Raw genomic sequence first — 17,863 nt, forward strand, 5'->3', positions numbered from 1 at the left:
AATAAAGAGTTTGTTTAGTTGCGCAAAACAGTTTTTCATTTCTTATTTCTGGATTTTAAAGTATTACAAAACAGACAACTTGTTTTTCAATTTTTAAAAAATTATATAAGGTAGAATTTGGGATCAGGGATTTTGGAGCTTGGATTTGGATTTGTGAGGATTTAGAAGAAAGTCAATACATAATCCACACAGATCAAAGTCCAAGATGTGCATTCCATTCTCCCATATGCAAAGTAGGAAGTCAGAAATATAGAGAATAATAAAAATATGTTTTCCAGCTTTTCTATATAAATTTAGAAAATTTTGGAAAACAATGTGGCATTTTCGTAATTATTTGAAAAATTAGAAATCAAAAATAAAACTACTTCCACAAATAAATAGTGACAAAACTTTTTATTTTTGTTTATTTATTTTATCCAAATGTTGTAAAACTAAAAAATTAGCTACTTTTTTGTAATTCTTTGTAAAACTAAAATGGAAAATGAAAATTGCATTCCATAGCTAAACGAGCCCTTATTATTCTTATCTCCAAGCTTATTCCAAGCAACTCAAGCTCTCTACCTCGGAAGATTCTCTTCCTGCTTTGCCTTTGCTTCTTTTAAGTTCAATAAGTCCAATCTTTTCTTTGGCTTTTTCAAGGTCTTCTTTAGCATCTTTTACCCTAGGCCTAATGTTGGAGAAATTATCCTCATGAAAGTTCCCAAGAACCTTCTTGGGAGCTTTGAGCTTCTGGAAAAAAATGAACATAGGAACACCAATGAAGGCAAAGGAAAGCTAAGAGTTCCTTACAATATTCGGAAAAATAAAAAAAATAAAAAAAATTTCTGGGTGCTGAGTCTAGTGATTTAACAATTTGGAAGGAAAGTTGGACCTCCCCCCCCTCCCCCTTCACCCCCACCCCTTTTAGATCAATAGAAGTATAAAAGGGCTGGACAGTGGTCAGAGACTGAAGGAGAAGGAAATCAACCAAAAGTCTGAGAAAAGCATGAGACCAATTATAGAAAGCAAGGATTCTATATAACTTTGGTTAGATAAAGCTTTCTTCCCTTCTATTGGACTCAGAAAATAGAGGACCAGTAAAGGGGAGGCATCTAGCCTGGAAATGAATAACAGTATCTGACCTCTTCTGTACTAGCCAAATTAGGAGAAATTATCCTTGAGCTTTCTGATATGCTTTTAATTGTGTCAAAATCATCCAAAACAAACTAAAGACCTTTATCAATTCTAGAGGTCAAATAGATTTCTACAGAGAATTCTCTACTGCTGATGAGTAGCTTCACGTCCATAATTATGAATAAAAGCCCACTCTTTATGTATGGTTGAGGAAATTTTTGAAAAATTTAAAAGTTTCACTTTGGTCTTATATAGCTCAAACATGTGCAAACCTTTGGATTTGATAAGCCCTTAAGCTTCTTTCTGCTTGTAAGGATCATTAATGCCTCCAATATGCCAAAAGCAATGTCTAATCTCTTGGGATTGAGTATGATCTTTAATCTCTGAGTTTAGCTTGGACAACAGGAGGTCCTTATTCTTTCCCTTTATAACAGAAGAAGCCACTGCTTTACCTACACAAGGGAGGTGGAGTCTGTATCATGTGACTGGGCTTGGCTTATCCTTGATTGCAACACATTTTTCATGTGATCAAATGACTGTCGCGGAGTTGAGACTTGGCCTTTCCTTATCCATGGCCTTAAGTTTGGTTCAGGAGTCTTTTCCCTAGTTCCTTATCCATGGCCTTAGAGTTTGGTTCAGGAGTCTTTTCCCTAGTTGGACTCGAAACATCAGAACAAGCTTGGTTAGCTAAAACAGCTGGTGCAGCATTAGGTTTTATAAAAAATTCGTCCATTAAGATGAGGTGGCAGCATCAACAGCAACATTAACCACCTCAACATCTTCAACATTCTCATTGATATTTTCATCTACAATCTGAGAAGCATGTCTATCACTTATTTCACAATCATCACCAACATTCTCATTCGTAGCATCTTTCGCAAGCTGGGAAGCACTCTGTCCATTTAATTCTAATCTTCATCAATTTCATTTAAAATCAAGAATGCATTTGAGATAAGAGTCTCAACAGGTTAAAATGCACCTTTTCTTCATCCGTTGCTTCTTTGACATGCAATTCTCTACATGCCCAAACATGTTGCTGGCATCCAAGCAAAATTCCAAATCAATAACCATAAATTCTCCCGCTGTCACAACCTCAATTTGAACTAGCAGATCCATGTCAAAATCAATTTCCACAAATTCTGGCACATGACAAATTCTTCACTTGCTTTGTAGGGAGTCCAAATATAGAAGTTTATCAACCAAACTTGATAGAGACTAAGTCCTACAGTTGTCTAGTAAACTGAGGGTATGCTGTAGAATTTCACCCAAACTGGAACCTGTCCAGCTGCAGTTTTTCCTTTTCAGCCAAGGAGGACTAATGAGATAGAAAATAGGTGAGTTGCCCATGAACGAAAGTCCGTTATCCATAATATGATCTCTATCATCAATGCTTCTGAATTGAAAGATAAATATCCACTTGAGAGAGAAAATATCAACTATACCTGCTCATTTATAATTTTTTTCAATTGTTGTTTTGACATACAAATATGGAGGAGGTTTGCCAAGAAATTGGTCCATCACAGCATCCTTCCATTTCTCAGCACCTATTTATAAAATCTTCTAGGAGGTCAAATAGGTTCAAAATACTGCAGATCTGAGTTTGCAGCGGTCGGATTACCAAACAGACAATTCCATGAAAGTGTTACCCTCAGAAGACTCTCCTTTGTGATCAGCATTTATTTTTGTAACTGACCCAATCCCAAAGGTTTTTCTTTATCACAACTGAAGAGCAGATCACCAACATTACAACGTGTTGATTTCAATATCTTGAATAGAATTACAAGAAAATAGAACCATTGTGATATAAAATCACAATCCATAGCCACCAATTCAGAGAACAATTGAAGATCAAACAAGAATTTCCAATGGAAATCAGCAGATCCCAGAACAGAAATCAAGAAAGGCAGCACATTTGGCAACTTGAAAGAGAACAAGCCCCACTGCCACCAGTCATGCCCCCACAATTTTTACCCAATACATCACTGGCAGAGGGATTTATTCCTGGGTCTAGTGTCTTGCATATTTTTCACTACAGATGGCTTCTGAACAGTAACAAGAAGATTGGATTATGGCTTGGCAACAATTAGGGGAATATGAGCTTTCAGCTGAGGGCAGAAGAAACAATCCATGACATCCAATTATAGGGAGAGATAGGTTGACCTCTCCCATGCCATCAGTTTCTTTTAGTGTTTCTCACATTTACAGGCTCACATAATGAAGTTCAAGGGTGCTATCATCTGCCAATGTTGAGAGAGATAAACAACACCACTCCCTTGGTGGTAAGGTTTGTGATAGTGTTCTGTTTGTGGTGTTTCCTTCCAAAAGAAGGGGAATTGGGTATCCTTTGCTCACTGCATAAGGATGCACTGTACTCCAGATGACAAATTCCATTTCCTGCATGTAGAAATTACCCAGAGAATGTTGTTTTCAGCCAACACTGTTCATAGATCAAACCCTTAGGACTCGATATATGTTCTAACAGATGACATTACTTTTGTGCAAGTCTTGAAATTTTTAGGAGCTTCAAACTATGATGCAGAAATATTCATAATGATTCCAAATTTCTTGGTCTAAAACCTGATTGGAATTCAATGAATGGGTAAATTCTTAAGGAAACCTACACCCTGGATCTCCTGACCCTAGCGGACAACTGTCAGGATGTGTGTGATAAGAAGAACATTGAAAATAAAAGAGGGGTGAGTGAGAGAATGCCCTTATCAAGTCAACAGCATTTGCAGAAAGACAACATCATTTAATACACTATTTGAATTTTGAATAAACAAAACAAAGAGAAATCTTTTTAAACAAACTCATTTCATTGCAGTCCCTAGAGTAAATCATCCACTACAAAAAGTTCTATTTCACTATAAAAAAAAATAAAAGAAATACAAGTACAAAGACCTTATAATTTCACACGCAATGGCAACGAAATGGCACTGATGCACCCAGTGGTTTTCTCCTCTCTCGAACAATAGCTTCATTAATCATGGGCAATTTTTGGTGAACCTTTTTCCATATGTGATTCACAGCCCCATCTGGAGCAATGGGCCCAATGCCACCTAGATGACCATAATCATACTCAAAAATGGCCTGAACTTCTGCCATATTTCGGCGGAATCCATCCCTCTGCTCTTTAGAAAAGCTTCTAAGAAGAGTTACAAGTTTGTTTGGCTGTAATGCTTCACTAACTGCTATAAAAACTGAAAATCCGGAATAATCCACCATTCCTTCAAATGGAAGCTCAATGTTGTCGCTAACAATAACAGGTATACAGAGACTTTGAATGGCATCAAAAAGACGGCATGAAGTGGGGGTATCACCAGCTGGGTGCAAGCAGAACTCAGATGTTCTCATCCCTTTTATTGATTGCTCTCGTCCAGTAGCATTAGGGAAGCCTTCCTCCATGGTAACTCCTGGTTCATTGACCAACAAGTTCCATAACTTTTCACGAACTAGGCCTCCCTGTTAGCAGGAAAAGTTAATGAGGTTACAAGTTGAGCAACAATCAGCGCATTTTAATAAACTATGTGTTGAAGGGTACCGCATGGAATACTTCCCCAACAACCAAAAATAGCAGCTGATTTAGACACCCTTCTATTAGGCTGTAAGTCATTATCACCTTTACTACAAAGTAAAAACCAGTGGAAATAAAAAGGACATTCCCAATTTCCAAATGCATTATTAGTGGAGAGCCCACCCTGCCCCTCTTTCCACTTCTTCCACTTTGGGAGAGCATTAGGCAATGAATGCTAACTCAAACACTGCTATCCAGAACTGTCTAACAGTATGGGTCCATCTTGACAGTAATACAACAATACACTGAAAGAGATGAAGAGATTTACACAGCAAATTGAACAATTAATAAATATTATCAAAGTAATCAAAATGCAAAAGAATACAAATCAAAAGATACTATTAAAAAAAACAGAGATTATAATGAAAATTTAAAAAAATAATCATTACAGATTACTGATTATTTAGTGTCAGTTCTTCAGTATTACAGCTAAGAGTTAGTGAGCATGAATTATTAAGGGTGTGATGGTCATCGTGATTTGTGTATGGGATTTGAATTCTTCGGGAGTTCTTTTTTTCTAGATCTTTGTTTGAGCTTTTGACTAGAATTTTAAGCCCTTTCCTCTACATTGCTCTATCTAGAAAGCTAAAGTTCCCACTAAAATAAAAGCAATTATTCATTCATTGTTCTTAATAGCATTAACACCAACAATCTGTTGCAAAGTCGGAGGCCTTGGAAGGTGTTATCTCTCGATATTTGTTTCTTGTGTGTGGATAGCTCAAATTTGCCTCAGATCCTTTTCTGCATTGCTCTTTCTCTCAGGGGATTTGGAATAAGTTGTTTGGAGTTTTTGGGGGGATTGGGTTTGTCCAAGATTGGAGGATGTATTGCATATATCATTTAAAGGTTTTGGGAAGAGTGGAGATGATTCAGTTTAGTGGACCTGTAGGTCTCTGTAGTTTTACAGGATTTGGATGGAAAGGAAAGCTCATATTTTTGTAGGGAAGAAGAATGCCTATACGTAGATATGGGAAATAATTTAGTACATTTTGCTCCTTCACACAAGGCTGTTTTAAAGGAGAGCCCTTTTCATGGGAAGGCAATTCTATTTTGATTGTAGTTTCTTCTTTCATGGCTTCTTTTGTCCATAGGAGGTTGTCTTATTCTCCTCTTTGTACATTCTTTCCTCTTCAATGACATCTCACTCTTTCTATCCAAAAAAACAAACGGTCATTGTGATGTGCATGACATAAAATAAATAGAGAGGGAGACTTATCACTGCGATCAGATTTTCCAATTCAGTAACAGTCTTATAACAACAAGAAGAAGAAGCCTTAAGTCCCACGAGGTGGGGTTGGCTATATGAATCCTTTCCGCCAATTCACTCGATCCAAGGTACTTTCCTCCGCCAGCTTAAGGGCTAAAAGATCCTTTCTCACTACCTCGTTCCAGGCTATTTTAGGTCTACCTCTGCCCCTTCTACAACTACTAACAATAACTAACTCACTTCTCCCCATTGGAGCACTACTTGGCCTATGCTTCAAAAGCCCAAACCATTTAAATCGCCCTTCTCTTATCTAATCTTCTACTAGAGCTATGCCTACCTTATTGCAAATATGTTCAATCCGTAATTTATCCTTTAAAGTTACACCATTCATCCACCTTAGCATCTACATTTCTGCAACTTTTACTTTTTGAATATGTTGCTTCTTAGTCATCCAACATAAAATCCAGATAGCTTGGCTGGTCTTATAGCCTTCCTATAGAACTTTCCATTTAATTTTAAGTGTATTCTATGATCACATAGCACGCCTGAAGTACTCCTCCATTTTAGCCAACTAGCATTAACCCTATGTATTACATCCTCTTCAATCTCTCCCTCCGCTTGCATGATAGATCCAAGATGCTGAAATCTACTAATGTTATTAATTTCTTGATTATCAATTTTTATCCTATCTCCAATATTCCCCATTGGACGAAAAAGTTACATGTCATAAAATTATGCCTAATTTATACTTATTCTAAAGCTTCTAGACTCTAAAGTTTTTCCCCAAATTTCTAACTTATATTCTACTCCAGTTCTACTTTCATCAATTGGAACAATATCATCTGCAAAAAATCACCAAGGGATCTCATTTTGGATATTCCAAGTGAGTTCATGAATCACTAAAGCAAAAAAAATACAGACTCAAAGTAGAACCTTGATGTACCCCTATTATGATTGGAAATTCTTTAAACTCTCCTCCTTCAATCCTAACACTATTCATTACTCTATCGTACATATCCTTGATGACATTAGTATATCTACTGCATACTCCCTTCTTTTCCAAAGCCCACCAAAGGATTTCCCTAAGTACTCTATCATATGCTTTCTCTAGGTCAATAAAAAACATATGTAAATCCCTTTTCTTTTCCCTAAACTTTTCCATCAACCTTCTTAGAAGATGGATAGCTTCTATTGTTGACCTCCCAAACATAAAACCAAATTGATTCTCCAAGACCCTCATTTCTAACCTTATTCTTTGTTCAATTATCCTTTCTCACAATTTCACCATATGACTCATAAGTTTAATTCTGCAGTAGTTATTGCAATTTTGGATATCACCTTTGTTTTTGTATAAAGGTGTTATTGTGCTTTTCCTCCACTCCTCTAGCATTCTATTAGTTATTAATACAATGTTGAAAAGATTGGTTAACCATACACTTCCAATATCCCCTAGACACTTCCAAACTTCAATTGGGATGTTATCTAGTCCTATAGATTTCCCACTTTTTTCATATTTTTTAACGCTATCTTTACTTCACTAACTATGATTTATGGATAAATTTCATGTTTTTAGTTTTTTTCTCATAGTTCAATTCTAAGTTCAAGCTTTCAATTTGGTTTTCATTAAATGACTTATCGAAGTATCTTCGTCACGACCTTCATGTCATCTTCTTTAATTGATAAAATAATCAAATCTTTTACTTAATTATTACATTTTTTAACTCATTTTTTTTAGTACTCCAAACAATCCAATGCATATGAAGGTTGAAAATTGTGAAAATATTTTTTGGATCGTTTTATAATTTTTTCAGAATTTTAGAAATGTTAAGGATATTTTATTTTAATTAGTTTTAAATTCACATGGCAATTTTATTTTAAATTTTTCATTAAATTTGCGTACACAATGATTTCACTCATAAAAATGAATGCTAGATATTAAAGTGAACAATGGATATTAAAAACCTAATAAGGGTTTGTTTGGTACCTTTTTTGTTTTTTGTTTTCATTTTTGACAAATTATGAAAATGCATTTGTTTATGTGGCTAGTTTTCAATTTCTATTGTCGATTTTTAAATGTTTGTGAAAAACTAAAAACCAAATTTTATGGTTTTCAGTTATTTTGGCAACCTATTGCCAAAATATTTCAACATCCAAAATTAACTTTTTTTTAATTAAATCATTCATTTGATACATACTTATTAATTAAAATTAAAACAAAATGACCATATGAAATATAATTAAAATATAATTGCCCATATAATTTCAAAAAAAAAATCAAAATTCATTTATAAAATATTTTTACTACTTTTCGATTGTCATGTACAATAAAATTGTTCTTGTAATGTTAATTTTGAATATAATACAACAACAATAACAATAACAAACCAAGCCTAAGTCCCACTAGGTGGGGTTGGCTACATAAATATTTTTTGCCAATTGACACAATCTTGGGCAATTTTCACCAACAAATTATGGGTTATTAAGTCCTTACTATCTTATTCAAAATTATTTTAGGTCTACTCCTACCCTTTCTACTGCCCCTCACAAGAACTAGCTCACTCCTCCTAATTAGTGCACCATTTAGCCTACGTCACAGATGCCCAAACCATTTGAGTCGCCCCCTCCCTTATCATATTCTATAGGAGCTATGCCTAACTTACTGGGAATATGTTCATTTCTTAATTTATCTTTCAATACCACCCATCCACCTTAGCAATCTCATTTCAGCAACTTTCTTTTGCTTGGCAATGGGACAATTTATTAATAAGGGAAAAGAAATCATGAGGGCATGCCATCCAAGTACAACAGAGAAAATGAAAACATTACAAAAATTAATGTAAGGTGTCAAGAAAATCAAGAACTATACATGTCCCTCCCAATAGTCCTACTATGCCAATTAGAAATCATAGCTCACCAACAATCTTTGACAACGTGCAAAGAAGAAATTGTTCCCTCAAAAGATCTTTTGTTCTTTTCCCTCTAGACAATCAAGAAAACAGCAAAGGGAACGAGGGAAAGGGATTTCTTCTAACCTTATTTGCTCAGCTCCCAACCAAAGCCCATAACTCACCCTCTACCAAAATTGCAGTGACCCTCCTCAACTTGAACATGGCAATGGCCAAGCCCCAAAGGTTTTTGGTCCAAGAACCATGCAGAAGGATGTGCTCAACCAATTCAGCTTGCTCAAAGCATAGAAAACACTTATTCATGAGCAATTAACCCCTTTTATTAAGGTTGTCAATGGTAAGGATCTTACCAAGAGTTACCTCCCATGTGAAAAAGCAACCTTTGAGGGTGGGTTGGTGTTTTCCAAATAAGAACCCAAGTGAGTTTGAAAGCTACAAACTGCCTAGGGAGATGAGGTGATTGAAGTAAAAAGTGATTGTGATGTGAAAATGCCATCTTTGTTCAAGGACCACTCGGGCTTATTGGAGATTTCCTGACACTAAAATTTATAAAAACAACAGAAGAATTCTATTAGAATATTCATCTACCCATCAAAAGCATTCCTAATCAAAGGAATATTCTATATCATCCTTTGACTAGAGGCCTCTAGGTGTTGGCCAATGAGACGGCATCTTTGTTGCAAACTAGCTTGAAGATAGAGGGGTATTTAGTACTAAGCTAGGATTTTCCAGACCAAATGTCATGCCAAAAATACACATCCTCCTTATTTCCCACCTAAAATTAAAAAAAGGGAAGAAGTTACTCTATCCTCTCCTAATGTATCAAACCCCTGTGTCTTAGGGTTCACTTTTGAAATCCAGCCATTGTGATGAAAGTCGTAATTATTGGCAATGACTTCTCTCCAAAAATGCTCCTTCTCAATCATGAATCTCCAAAGCCACTTCCACCAAAGAGCCTTATCAAAGGTAAGAAAGTATCAGAGGCCTAAATAGGTTTTTCTACAACCCCACATCTAACGAGATGATATTTAGAGTCCTCACCTGCATTCCCCAAAGAATCTTCTTTAAATGCTTTCCAATATTTTGGTTACAGCACTGAGAATGAGAAAAAAGGGACATGAAGTAGATCGGAAGATTGGAAAGAGTGCTTTTAATGAGTGAGAGTCTGCCCCCTTTGACAAGTTTCCAACTAACTAGCTTCCTTTCAAATCTTCCAATTATAAGGTCTCAAACTCTCATCTTTGAATTCAGCTCCTAGTAGGATACCAATGTAAGTAATAGGAAAGTCTCCAAGCTTGCGGCCTAAAAGACCAACAAGAAAAAGGCCTATGATGACAAACCCTAATTGGAATGATTTAACTTTTTCCTATGCTCATTTTTTTTCTTGAGCCCACCTTCTCTCACTTTAACAAAAACTTTTCAGCAGCCAATCATGCTCGAATTGATAGGTCTTCATCAGATCCCTAACAGGACTCGTGACCCCCATTGAATCTCATTCCCAGCTCCCAACCCTTTCGCCTTCTTAACCAGACATCTCAAGTTTGCTCGACGACAATCTTGGCTAGGCTCGAAGCATCTTATATCTCAAAGTATCCTACTCTCTGTCGAAGGGTCAAACCAAATCTCTTCTTTGAGTTCTCTCTTGAAGACTAAGTATTTGGGTCTTTGCTCAATGTGAAGTGTCGTGCGTCATGATAGCACGACCTCTATTTTCATTGAGCGGAAATACATTGACATTGCACTCAATGGCGAGAAGGTGGATCTTATTAGAATCACTAAAAATCGAAGGGAAGGAGAACCTCCACCTTCCTTGACACAGAGGAAATCGAGCAGCTCCCAGCAACAAACAACGATTTCTAGCGAAATCTCAAGCACAAGCGTATTTCCCCCTTCTGAATGAGCCATAGGAGGTCAAAGGAGAAGATTCTAGCACTTCAATTTCATGAGAACAAATTCGACAGATTCTTTGACCTAACGAAGACAAACACTGGTGGTGGGGGACCATTTCACAAAGGACTTCGACTCAAAGGGTAGCTCTAAAATCTTCAACCCCACATTTGAGCCGGGAGGGAAAGTGTTCAAGCAGCTTTACTCTTTGAAGATGAAGCCTTTGATCAAGCCCCATCAATAGGAAATCCAGCCCATGGTCGCTTTGCAGGCTCCAAATCCTAAGGGGAACTGTGTATGTCCCATTGCCCAGGCGGCATCCCATCATCATTGAGAAGCTCCAATTGAAGGATCTAGCAAGTGTTGACAGGCACTCCTTTGCAGGGGTAGTCCAAGAAGCTGGCATGTCTCGCAGCTTTTCCACTGATTGTTTTTTCAAATTTTCAGGGCCAGGCCCCCTGCAAGCCAATTCTTTTGCCAGCTTCAGAGAGTTTGGACCTTTTATGTCCACACACTCCTCAAAATCCAACCCTTGCTCCTTCACTTTTGCACTCACAAACACTTGGACTTCCTCTATTCTTTCAAACATTAACCCAGTGGCAATTACCCCACTCTCTCCCAACTCAGGCCCTTTACATTTTGTGGACTCTCATGTTAGGTTCGGTATTCAGGATTCTGCTCCTGTTACTGCTCCTGATTCACAGCAAGCAAATGGTGAACAAGCTGCCTTTAACATGAACAAAGAGCATCCAAATGGGGATTCCTTGAAGCCCATGAGCTCGGAGGAAAACTTGCCAGTAATCCCTGCTAAAAATTCAGACTTGTCAATCACAAAGATCTGCCTCCCTATTCGTCCCTGAAGAAGGTTAATAGGCTGAACTTTAACAGTGAAAGCATTAAAATGCAGGTGTCAGATTGGGTCCCCTGCAAAATGAACCTGGTTAGAATAACTATTGGGGTGTCTTTTGAAGTCTTTGAAGAAAAAGCAATGTGTCTTTTCGAGGAAATTGAGAAGAGAAGAAGGAAAAACCCCAGAGAAAAAACCCCATGGCAACAGCCAGAGAAAAGGCACGAGCAGGGAGCTAAAGAGATTGGAATGCTCAGTTAACTATGATAAGTCAGGAGGGTGTACAGATATGGGAGAGGCTGGAAGTGGTGGGATTGGAGAATTTCATCTATGTTACAGAAACTAATCTGGTGGAATATGAGGAGACTGAAGATAAAACCAAAGGGTCAATTATAAGGTTGTTTCTCAATAAGTGGAAAGGAGATATTATCTGTCATCAGGAAATCATGGTTGAGTCTTTAAACAACTGATTGGGTTGACAGTTTATGGGGGATTAAAAGCTGCAAATGAATTGCTTTGGATGCTGCAGGCTCTGCAGCAGAGTATTCTCATTATGTGGAATGAACTGGAAGTGGACATGCTAGATGACTCCATAAATGCCTTCTCAGTGTCCAGCTTGTTCAAAGGGTTTGGAGGACAATCTTACATGGTTTCTCTCTGGGGTTTACAACTTTACGGGCCAGGAGAATGCCCTTCCCGACACCTCTTGTGGAATGAACTCATGGAGGTCTGAGAGAAATGGGATGCCCCTTAAGTCACTGGGTGTAGTTTTAATCGTCTTATATCCTTATGAAAGGAGCAGGAGTTCCTCCGAGTCTTCTACCAGGCAGGAGTTTCATGATTTTGTGAACAATTATGCTCTCATCAAGCTTCCTCTCATATCAAAGGAGACTCTCTCGCACTCAAGAAATAACAGATTCCTCATTTCCTCTAGTTGGGAGGAACACAGCCCAAAAACTACCCAGTCTTTACACCCTCAACCCATTTTGCATCATTTTCCCATCTTGCTTGACACAAAAGGAATCAAGTGCGGGCCAACTAACTCCCGTTTTGAGGATATGCGGCTCAAACATGAAGCGGGCATTTGTTTCATCACATCTTTCAAGATTCACGGGAATCGTGATGCCCATGGCATCTCATTCCCATGCTTGTTTGAGCATGTCAATTTGATGTAGCAAGTATGTTCACATTCCTAGGAATGCAAGGATTCCAATGAAACATGGGCATCCTATTCCCTTCTCCCCCCATGGGTAAGTTTCATGGGAATCCTATTCCCATGGAAATCCTACTTTTTGGACCAAATTGCCCCACCGCTATTTTGGCTTTGGACAAGAATTCCCTTATAATATAATATAATCACACTATATTATTATATTTAAAATAATAAATTATTAATAAACTAAAAAAAATTAATTAGCATAAATATTAACTGTTTTAATTAGAAAATATATAATTTTAATTAAAATATTAATAATTAGGAAGTAATTAAAAATTTAATTAGAAAATATTAAAATGGTAATCAAAAATATTAATCAACATAATATCTATTAATATTTTAGTTAAAATTTGGTTAATTTTTAACTAACTTTTTAATTAGAAAATATTTCTATTAAAATTTTAATATTTATGTAATTAACATTTTAATTGACATTTGTAATTTATTAAATAAAAGTAATAATATTGCTATTGTTTTATAAAATTTAATATAATAGTTAATATTTAGATACTATATTACTCTCAAGTACTCCAACTAATTGATTGTGTTAAATGTTTCAAATTTATAATTGTTGTAAATTATAGATTAGATTAAGTACATATTCTTAGTAGGTTGTGTGTTGAAAAATACCATTGTTCTTCATATATTCGTTACACATGTCGAGGGTATAATGATCATCTTCTTAAAATACCTACTAGGATTCCCATCTTCAACTAAACATTGGCATTGGAATCCTGTGTACATTCTCGAGAATCCTACAATGCAAACCAAACAAAAATATTCCCATGAGGCAGGCATCCTATTCCCAAGAATTCATTCCATGGGAATACTTTTGATACCACAAACCAAATGACCCTGAAGGGTTTGATGATTTGGACAAAAATTGGTAGCTTGGGCAATAGGCGGAAAGGAAGGCAAGCTTCGTGGTTGCCTCAAAACTAAAAAAGTTGAATTGAAATGGTGGAACGAGAATATTTTTGGCAACATCACCATAAGGAAGAAAGCAATTCTTAGAGATATTAAGGAGTTAGATGATTAGGAGCTTAGGGAGGGCCTTAGTGCCGAGCATAGATCCAGAAAGGATTGTTCTCAAAGAAGACCTTGCTGAAGTCATCACTTCAGAGGAAATTGCTTGGAGACAAAAATCTAGATCCTTGTGGTTGAAGCAGGGAGACAGGGACACTAGCCTTTCTATTGAGCTGCTAATGCTTATCATGGATCTAATGTGCTAACAAGAATCGAAGTGGAAGGAGAGATTTTAGTGGCGGAAAGGGGTATCAAAAGGGGACTCAATACCTTCCACGAGAACCTGTATTCTAAGTGAGGGTCCTGGAGACCAAAGGTTGATGGCATTACTTACAGAAATCTTATATTTTCCACACCTCAGTGGCTCAAGCAACATTTGAGGAAGAGGAGATTCTTCAAACCCTTAGGAGTTGTATTGGGGACAAAGATCCTAGCCTTGATAATTTCAACATGGCTTTCCTCCAGAAGTATGGGGACATCCTCAAACATGACATCATTCGTGGTTTCAAGGACTTCCACAGGTCTGGTAGACTCATGACTAGAATCAATTCAACCTTCGTCTCCTTGATCCCTAAAAAGCAGCAGCTGCAAGATTATTCTTATATTAAAATTTGACAAAGATGAAATTGGAACCATGGACCTTTATTTATTTCAAATTTCTTTTCTTTGGACTCTGCATGAATCCATTTCTTTGGATCACTGAATTTGAAAACCCCCTCCCCTTTTTCAAAAGAATAAAAAGCTGAAATTGGTGCATTGTGAACAGAGGTGAGTCTAAACAAACATGGCACCAACAGCTCCAACAAAGACTACTGAACCCAAATGTCCTCCCATAATTGAAATTTAGCCCCAAAATGAGTAAGAGGAAAGAAGAGACTAGCAACCTGGGACAAAAATTTCCAGAGACTCACATGACCACTCGCTTTGGAATCCCATCTATATTTATGTATTCTGTATTTACTCTTTATAATGTTGTGCCAAAGGGAATTAGATTCTAAGGGAAACTTCCATAACCATTTCCCTATTAAGGATATGTTCTTAGAAACCACATTATGAAGCCCCAAAGCCCCCTCCGAATTAGGCCACTTAACAGCATCCCAACTAACTAAATGGTCCCTTTTATTCTCACTAACACCCAACTATAGAAAATCTCTCATAATCTTCCCAACTTTCCAATAGATGGAATTTTGAGAAGGGATAGAAAATAAATAGGAATATTAGCTAAAGAGGCACTAATAAGAGTTTTATCCCCTAGTGACAGACAAGCCTTCTTCCACCCCTCTAATATTTTTCCCACTCTCTCAATCACTGGGTCCCAGAAAACATCTAATAAAGGGTTACCCCCTAATGGAAGACCAAGATAAGACAAAGGCCAAGCCAAGACTCACACCCTGCTAAGGATCTAAAAATCTCAAGCTCTCTACTTCTCAAATTAATGCCAGTTATACCACTCTTAGAAAAATTTATCTTCAGCCCTAATATTTTCTGAAAAATTCAAAGCGAAGTGTCCGAACCTTCTAGAATTTCACAGCATTATTCTGGAGGAAAAAGATAGTATCGTCAACAAACTGAAGATGAGACACCTCCACCCTCTCCCCTCCTATAGACGATCCATTAATAACACTCAGGTCTTAGGCACGAGAAATCATCCTACCAAGAACATCTATAACCAAAGTAAACAAGAACGGGGGATCAAGATAAAGGGTCTCCTTGCCTTAAACATCTTGAAACACCAAACCAATTCCTGGGCTGCCCATTGACAATCATTGACATATTAACAGAGCTGAGACACCCTCTTATCACCCTCTTATCCACTTTCACAAAAAATATCCAGAACTTTTTTTCTGCACAACTTTCTCCAAAAAAGAAAACCCCAAATTGACCATGTCATAATTTATTATTTTAATCATATTTTTTTAATTGTTATTTGATTCAAGGACAAAAATGAGCATTTGTTTAATCAGTTTTTTAGTTTGTTTTAGTTTTAGAAATATTAACCAAATAGGATTCTTGTTTCCAGTTTTCACTTTCTGTTTCTGGTTTTTAGTTTTCGTTTCTAGTTTTCATTTCCATAATTTTTTACAGTGATACCAAACGGCCCTTGTAACAAAATGATAATCGACATTAAAAACTGAAAACTAGCTTTGAAAACAAATGTGTCATCACCGCTTGTTTCTTTCCTATACTATAACAAAAACAAAAAAAGAAATACAGGACAACCTCTTAGTTTTTCAGAACAAGAGTTTTTTAATATACTTTATTCTGTAGGCAAAGGATGTAAGAAAAGAAAAAGTTGTATTTGATATGAATTACACCCAAAAATATATTTGAAACAAGAAACAAATATAGAATGGATGACTGGCAATGAATCACATGCTCCCTTGCAGAAAGTTCAAATAAGTGTGCAAGTTGTATGAAAAAGATATTACAGAAGATTATCGAGCTACAATTAACACAGCCCACACATGAAAACTAGCTACCCACAAAAATTATCTGAAAAAAAATATATATCTGAGTATGTTAGATGTTAGAATGAAAAAAAATACTGATGCTCAGCTGCTAGTCCATTGAAAAGGTTTAGAAATTTAATACAGACCCGGTGCCTGTGTTTAGCCCCTTTGAAGTAAAGAAGATTCTGCCGTTTTTTGTTTTCTGATAACTGCAACTGAGGGAGAAGATGGGTATACGGCACAATTACATCTTTAAGTAATGAAACTTGGGTGTGCTGTATCACATCTGATGTGCTACTCTTTGAAGCTTTTGTGTCGAGCCGATACCACCCACCGAAATCAACTACCAGGAGAATGGCTGAGGATATCTCAGCCCTGAAATGCCACATTGCAACTGGGTCTGCCAAAGAATGCGTCAAGTTTTAACATGCCCGAGAGACTAAATCATAAGCTTCTAAAACATGTCATTTTAACTTTATTTTTAAAATTTGAACCTCAGTGAAGGTTAAACCTCCAAAAAAAAAAACCTTTATTTAAAAGAATTGGTGTGTATGTGAAATTCAAGAAATTTGAGCAACGTAATACAACTGGAAGTAAAATTCATCAAGGTTCGCAAAAGAATAACTTAGAAAAAATTGAAGGCACTTCATCCAAAAGAAATTGATACTTCTTATCAAACACTGCATAAATGAAAAGGGATGAAATAACAGAGCAAATAAAATAGCATCTTGAAATACCCAGGAATTTTCAGACACATGGCTCAATTAATCTCTTCCCCCTCTTCCTCTTTCTCTTTCCAAAAAAAATATAGAAAAAATAAATTTATTAAATATAGAAGAACAATATACAAAGAGGAAGATAAGAAATCCTCAAAGAAAACAATCAAAACAATAAAGCCTTCAGTCCCGCCCAACATCCTTAAAAATATACCCATAACACAGCCTGACTAAAATCCCAAAGAGATGCCAAGTACCAAATCCTTTCACAAAGCAAATTTGGAGACAGCTTCCTTCTATTAAAAAACCACATTTTGTTCTGATAAGATCCCTCACATTACTTGCCAAATTGATGTAGCATCAAAGTAAGGAAATTCAAACAGAATAAAGACAATAAACTAGACCAAGCTGGATTAGTTAAGCACCCAAAAACTTGCAGCCATATTCTTGTTTTTGAAAATGAAAACAGAAAGTTATAATATGCATATTTTGCATTCAGAGAACAGTTTGGAATTGAATTCAAATTTAGTTCTGAAATTAAAAACAGCCAATGTGTTTGCATAATCTAAAAATAACCTTTTCTTCTTATTCTTCTTTTATGGGCGGCCACTGTTCCACATTTGGTAGTGGTGGTGGTGGCAGTCAACGACTTAGTGATGGTGGTCGGTGGTAGTTGGCAGTAGCAGGTGGTGGTGAGCAGTGTGTGGTGGTGATCAATGGCAGTGGTTACTAGCAGTTGGCAGCGGTGGGTGGCGATGATAAGCGCTGATGGCAGTCAGTGGTGGGTGGGGGAACATGAGAGTGATGGGTAAGAATGGGCTGGGAGTTTTAGTTGTATTCAAATTCACAGAAAACACCATTTTATAGAATCCAAAAAATTGGGATTGTGTTCAGATACAATCCTTAATAGTTTTGCAAATA

The 17,863-nt window shown here is 36.7% G+C and overlaps 1 protein-coding gene across 4 annotated transcripts in view; it reads right to left on the bottom strand.

Moving 5' to 3' along the window:
* The window catches only part of LOC131165233 (probable arabinosyltransferase ARAD1), a 60,781-nt gene that overhangs the window by 23,137 nt on the left and 19,781 nt on the right, over positions 1–17,863 (bottom strand). For 2 of the 4 annotated variants that reach the window (XR_009139521.1, XM_058122819.1), the window contains exons 2-3: positions 16,373–16,626; positions 4,015–4,575 (exon numbers count right to left, since the gene is read on the bottom strand). Coding sequence is in view for 3 of the 4 variants with exons in the window: in XM_058122819.1 (XP_057978802.1) it covers positions 4,024–4,575; positions 16,373–16,626 (806 nt within the window). In the remaining variant the exon portion in view is untranslated. Of the gene's footprint in view, positions 1–3,844; positions 4,576–16,372; positions 16,627–17,863 lie in introns of those variants that run through there. The other 2 variants (XM_058122820.1, XM_058122821.1) reach the window with 2 other exon arrangements.

This window comes from Malania oleifera, chromosome 10 (genome assembly GCF_029873635.1).
Source record: "Malania oleifera isolate guangnan ecotype guangnan chromosome 10, ASM2987363v1, whole genome shotgun sequence".
NCBI classification, from domain to species: Eukaryota; Viridiplantae; Streptophyta; class Magnoliopsida; order Santalales; family Ximeniaceae; genus Malania; species Malania oleifera.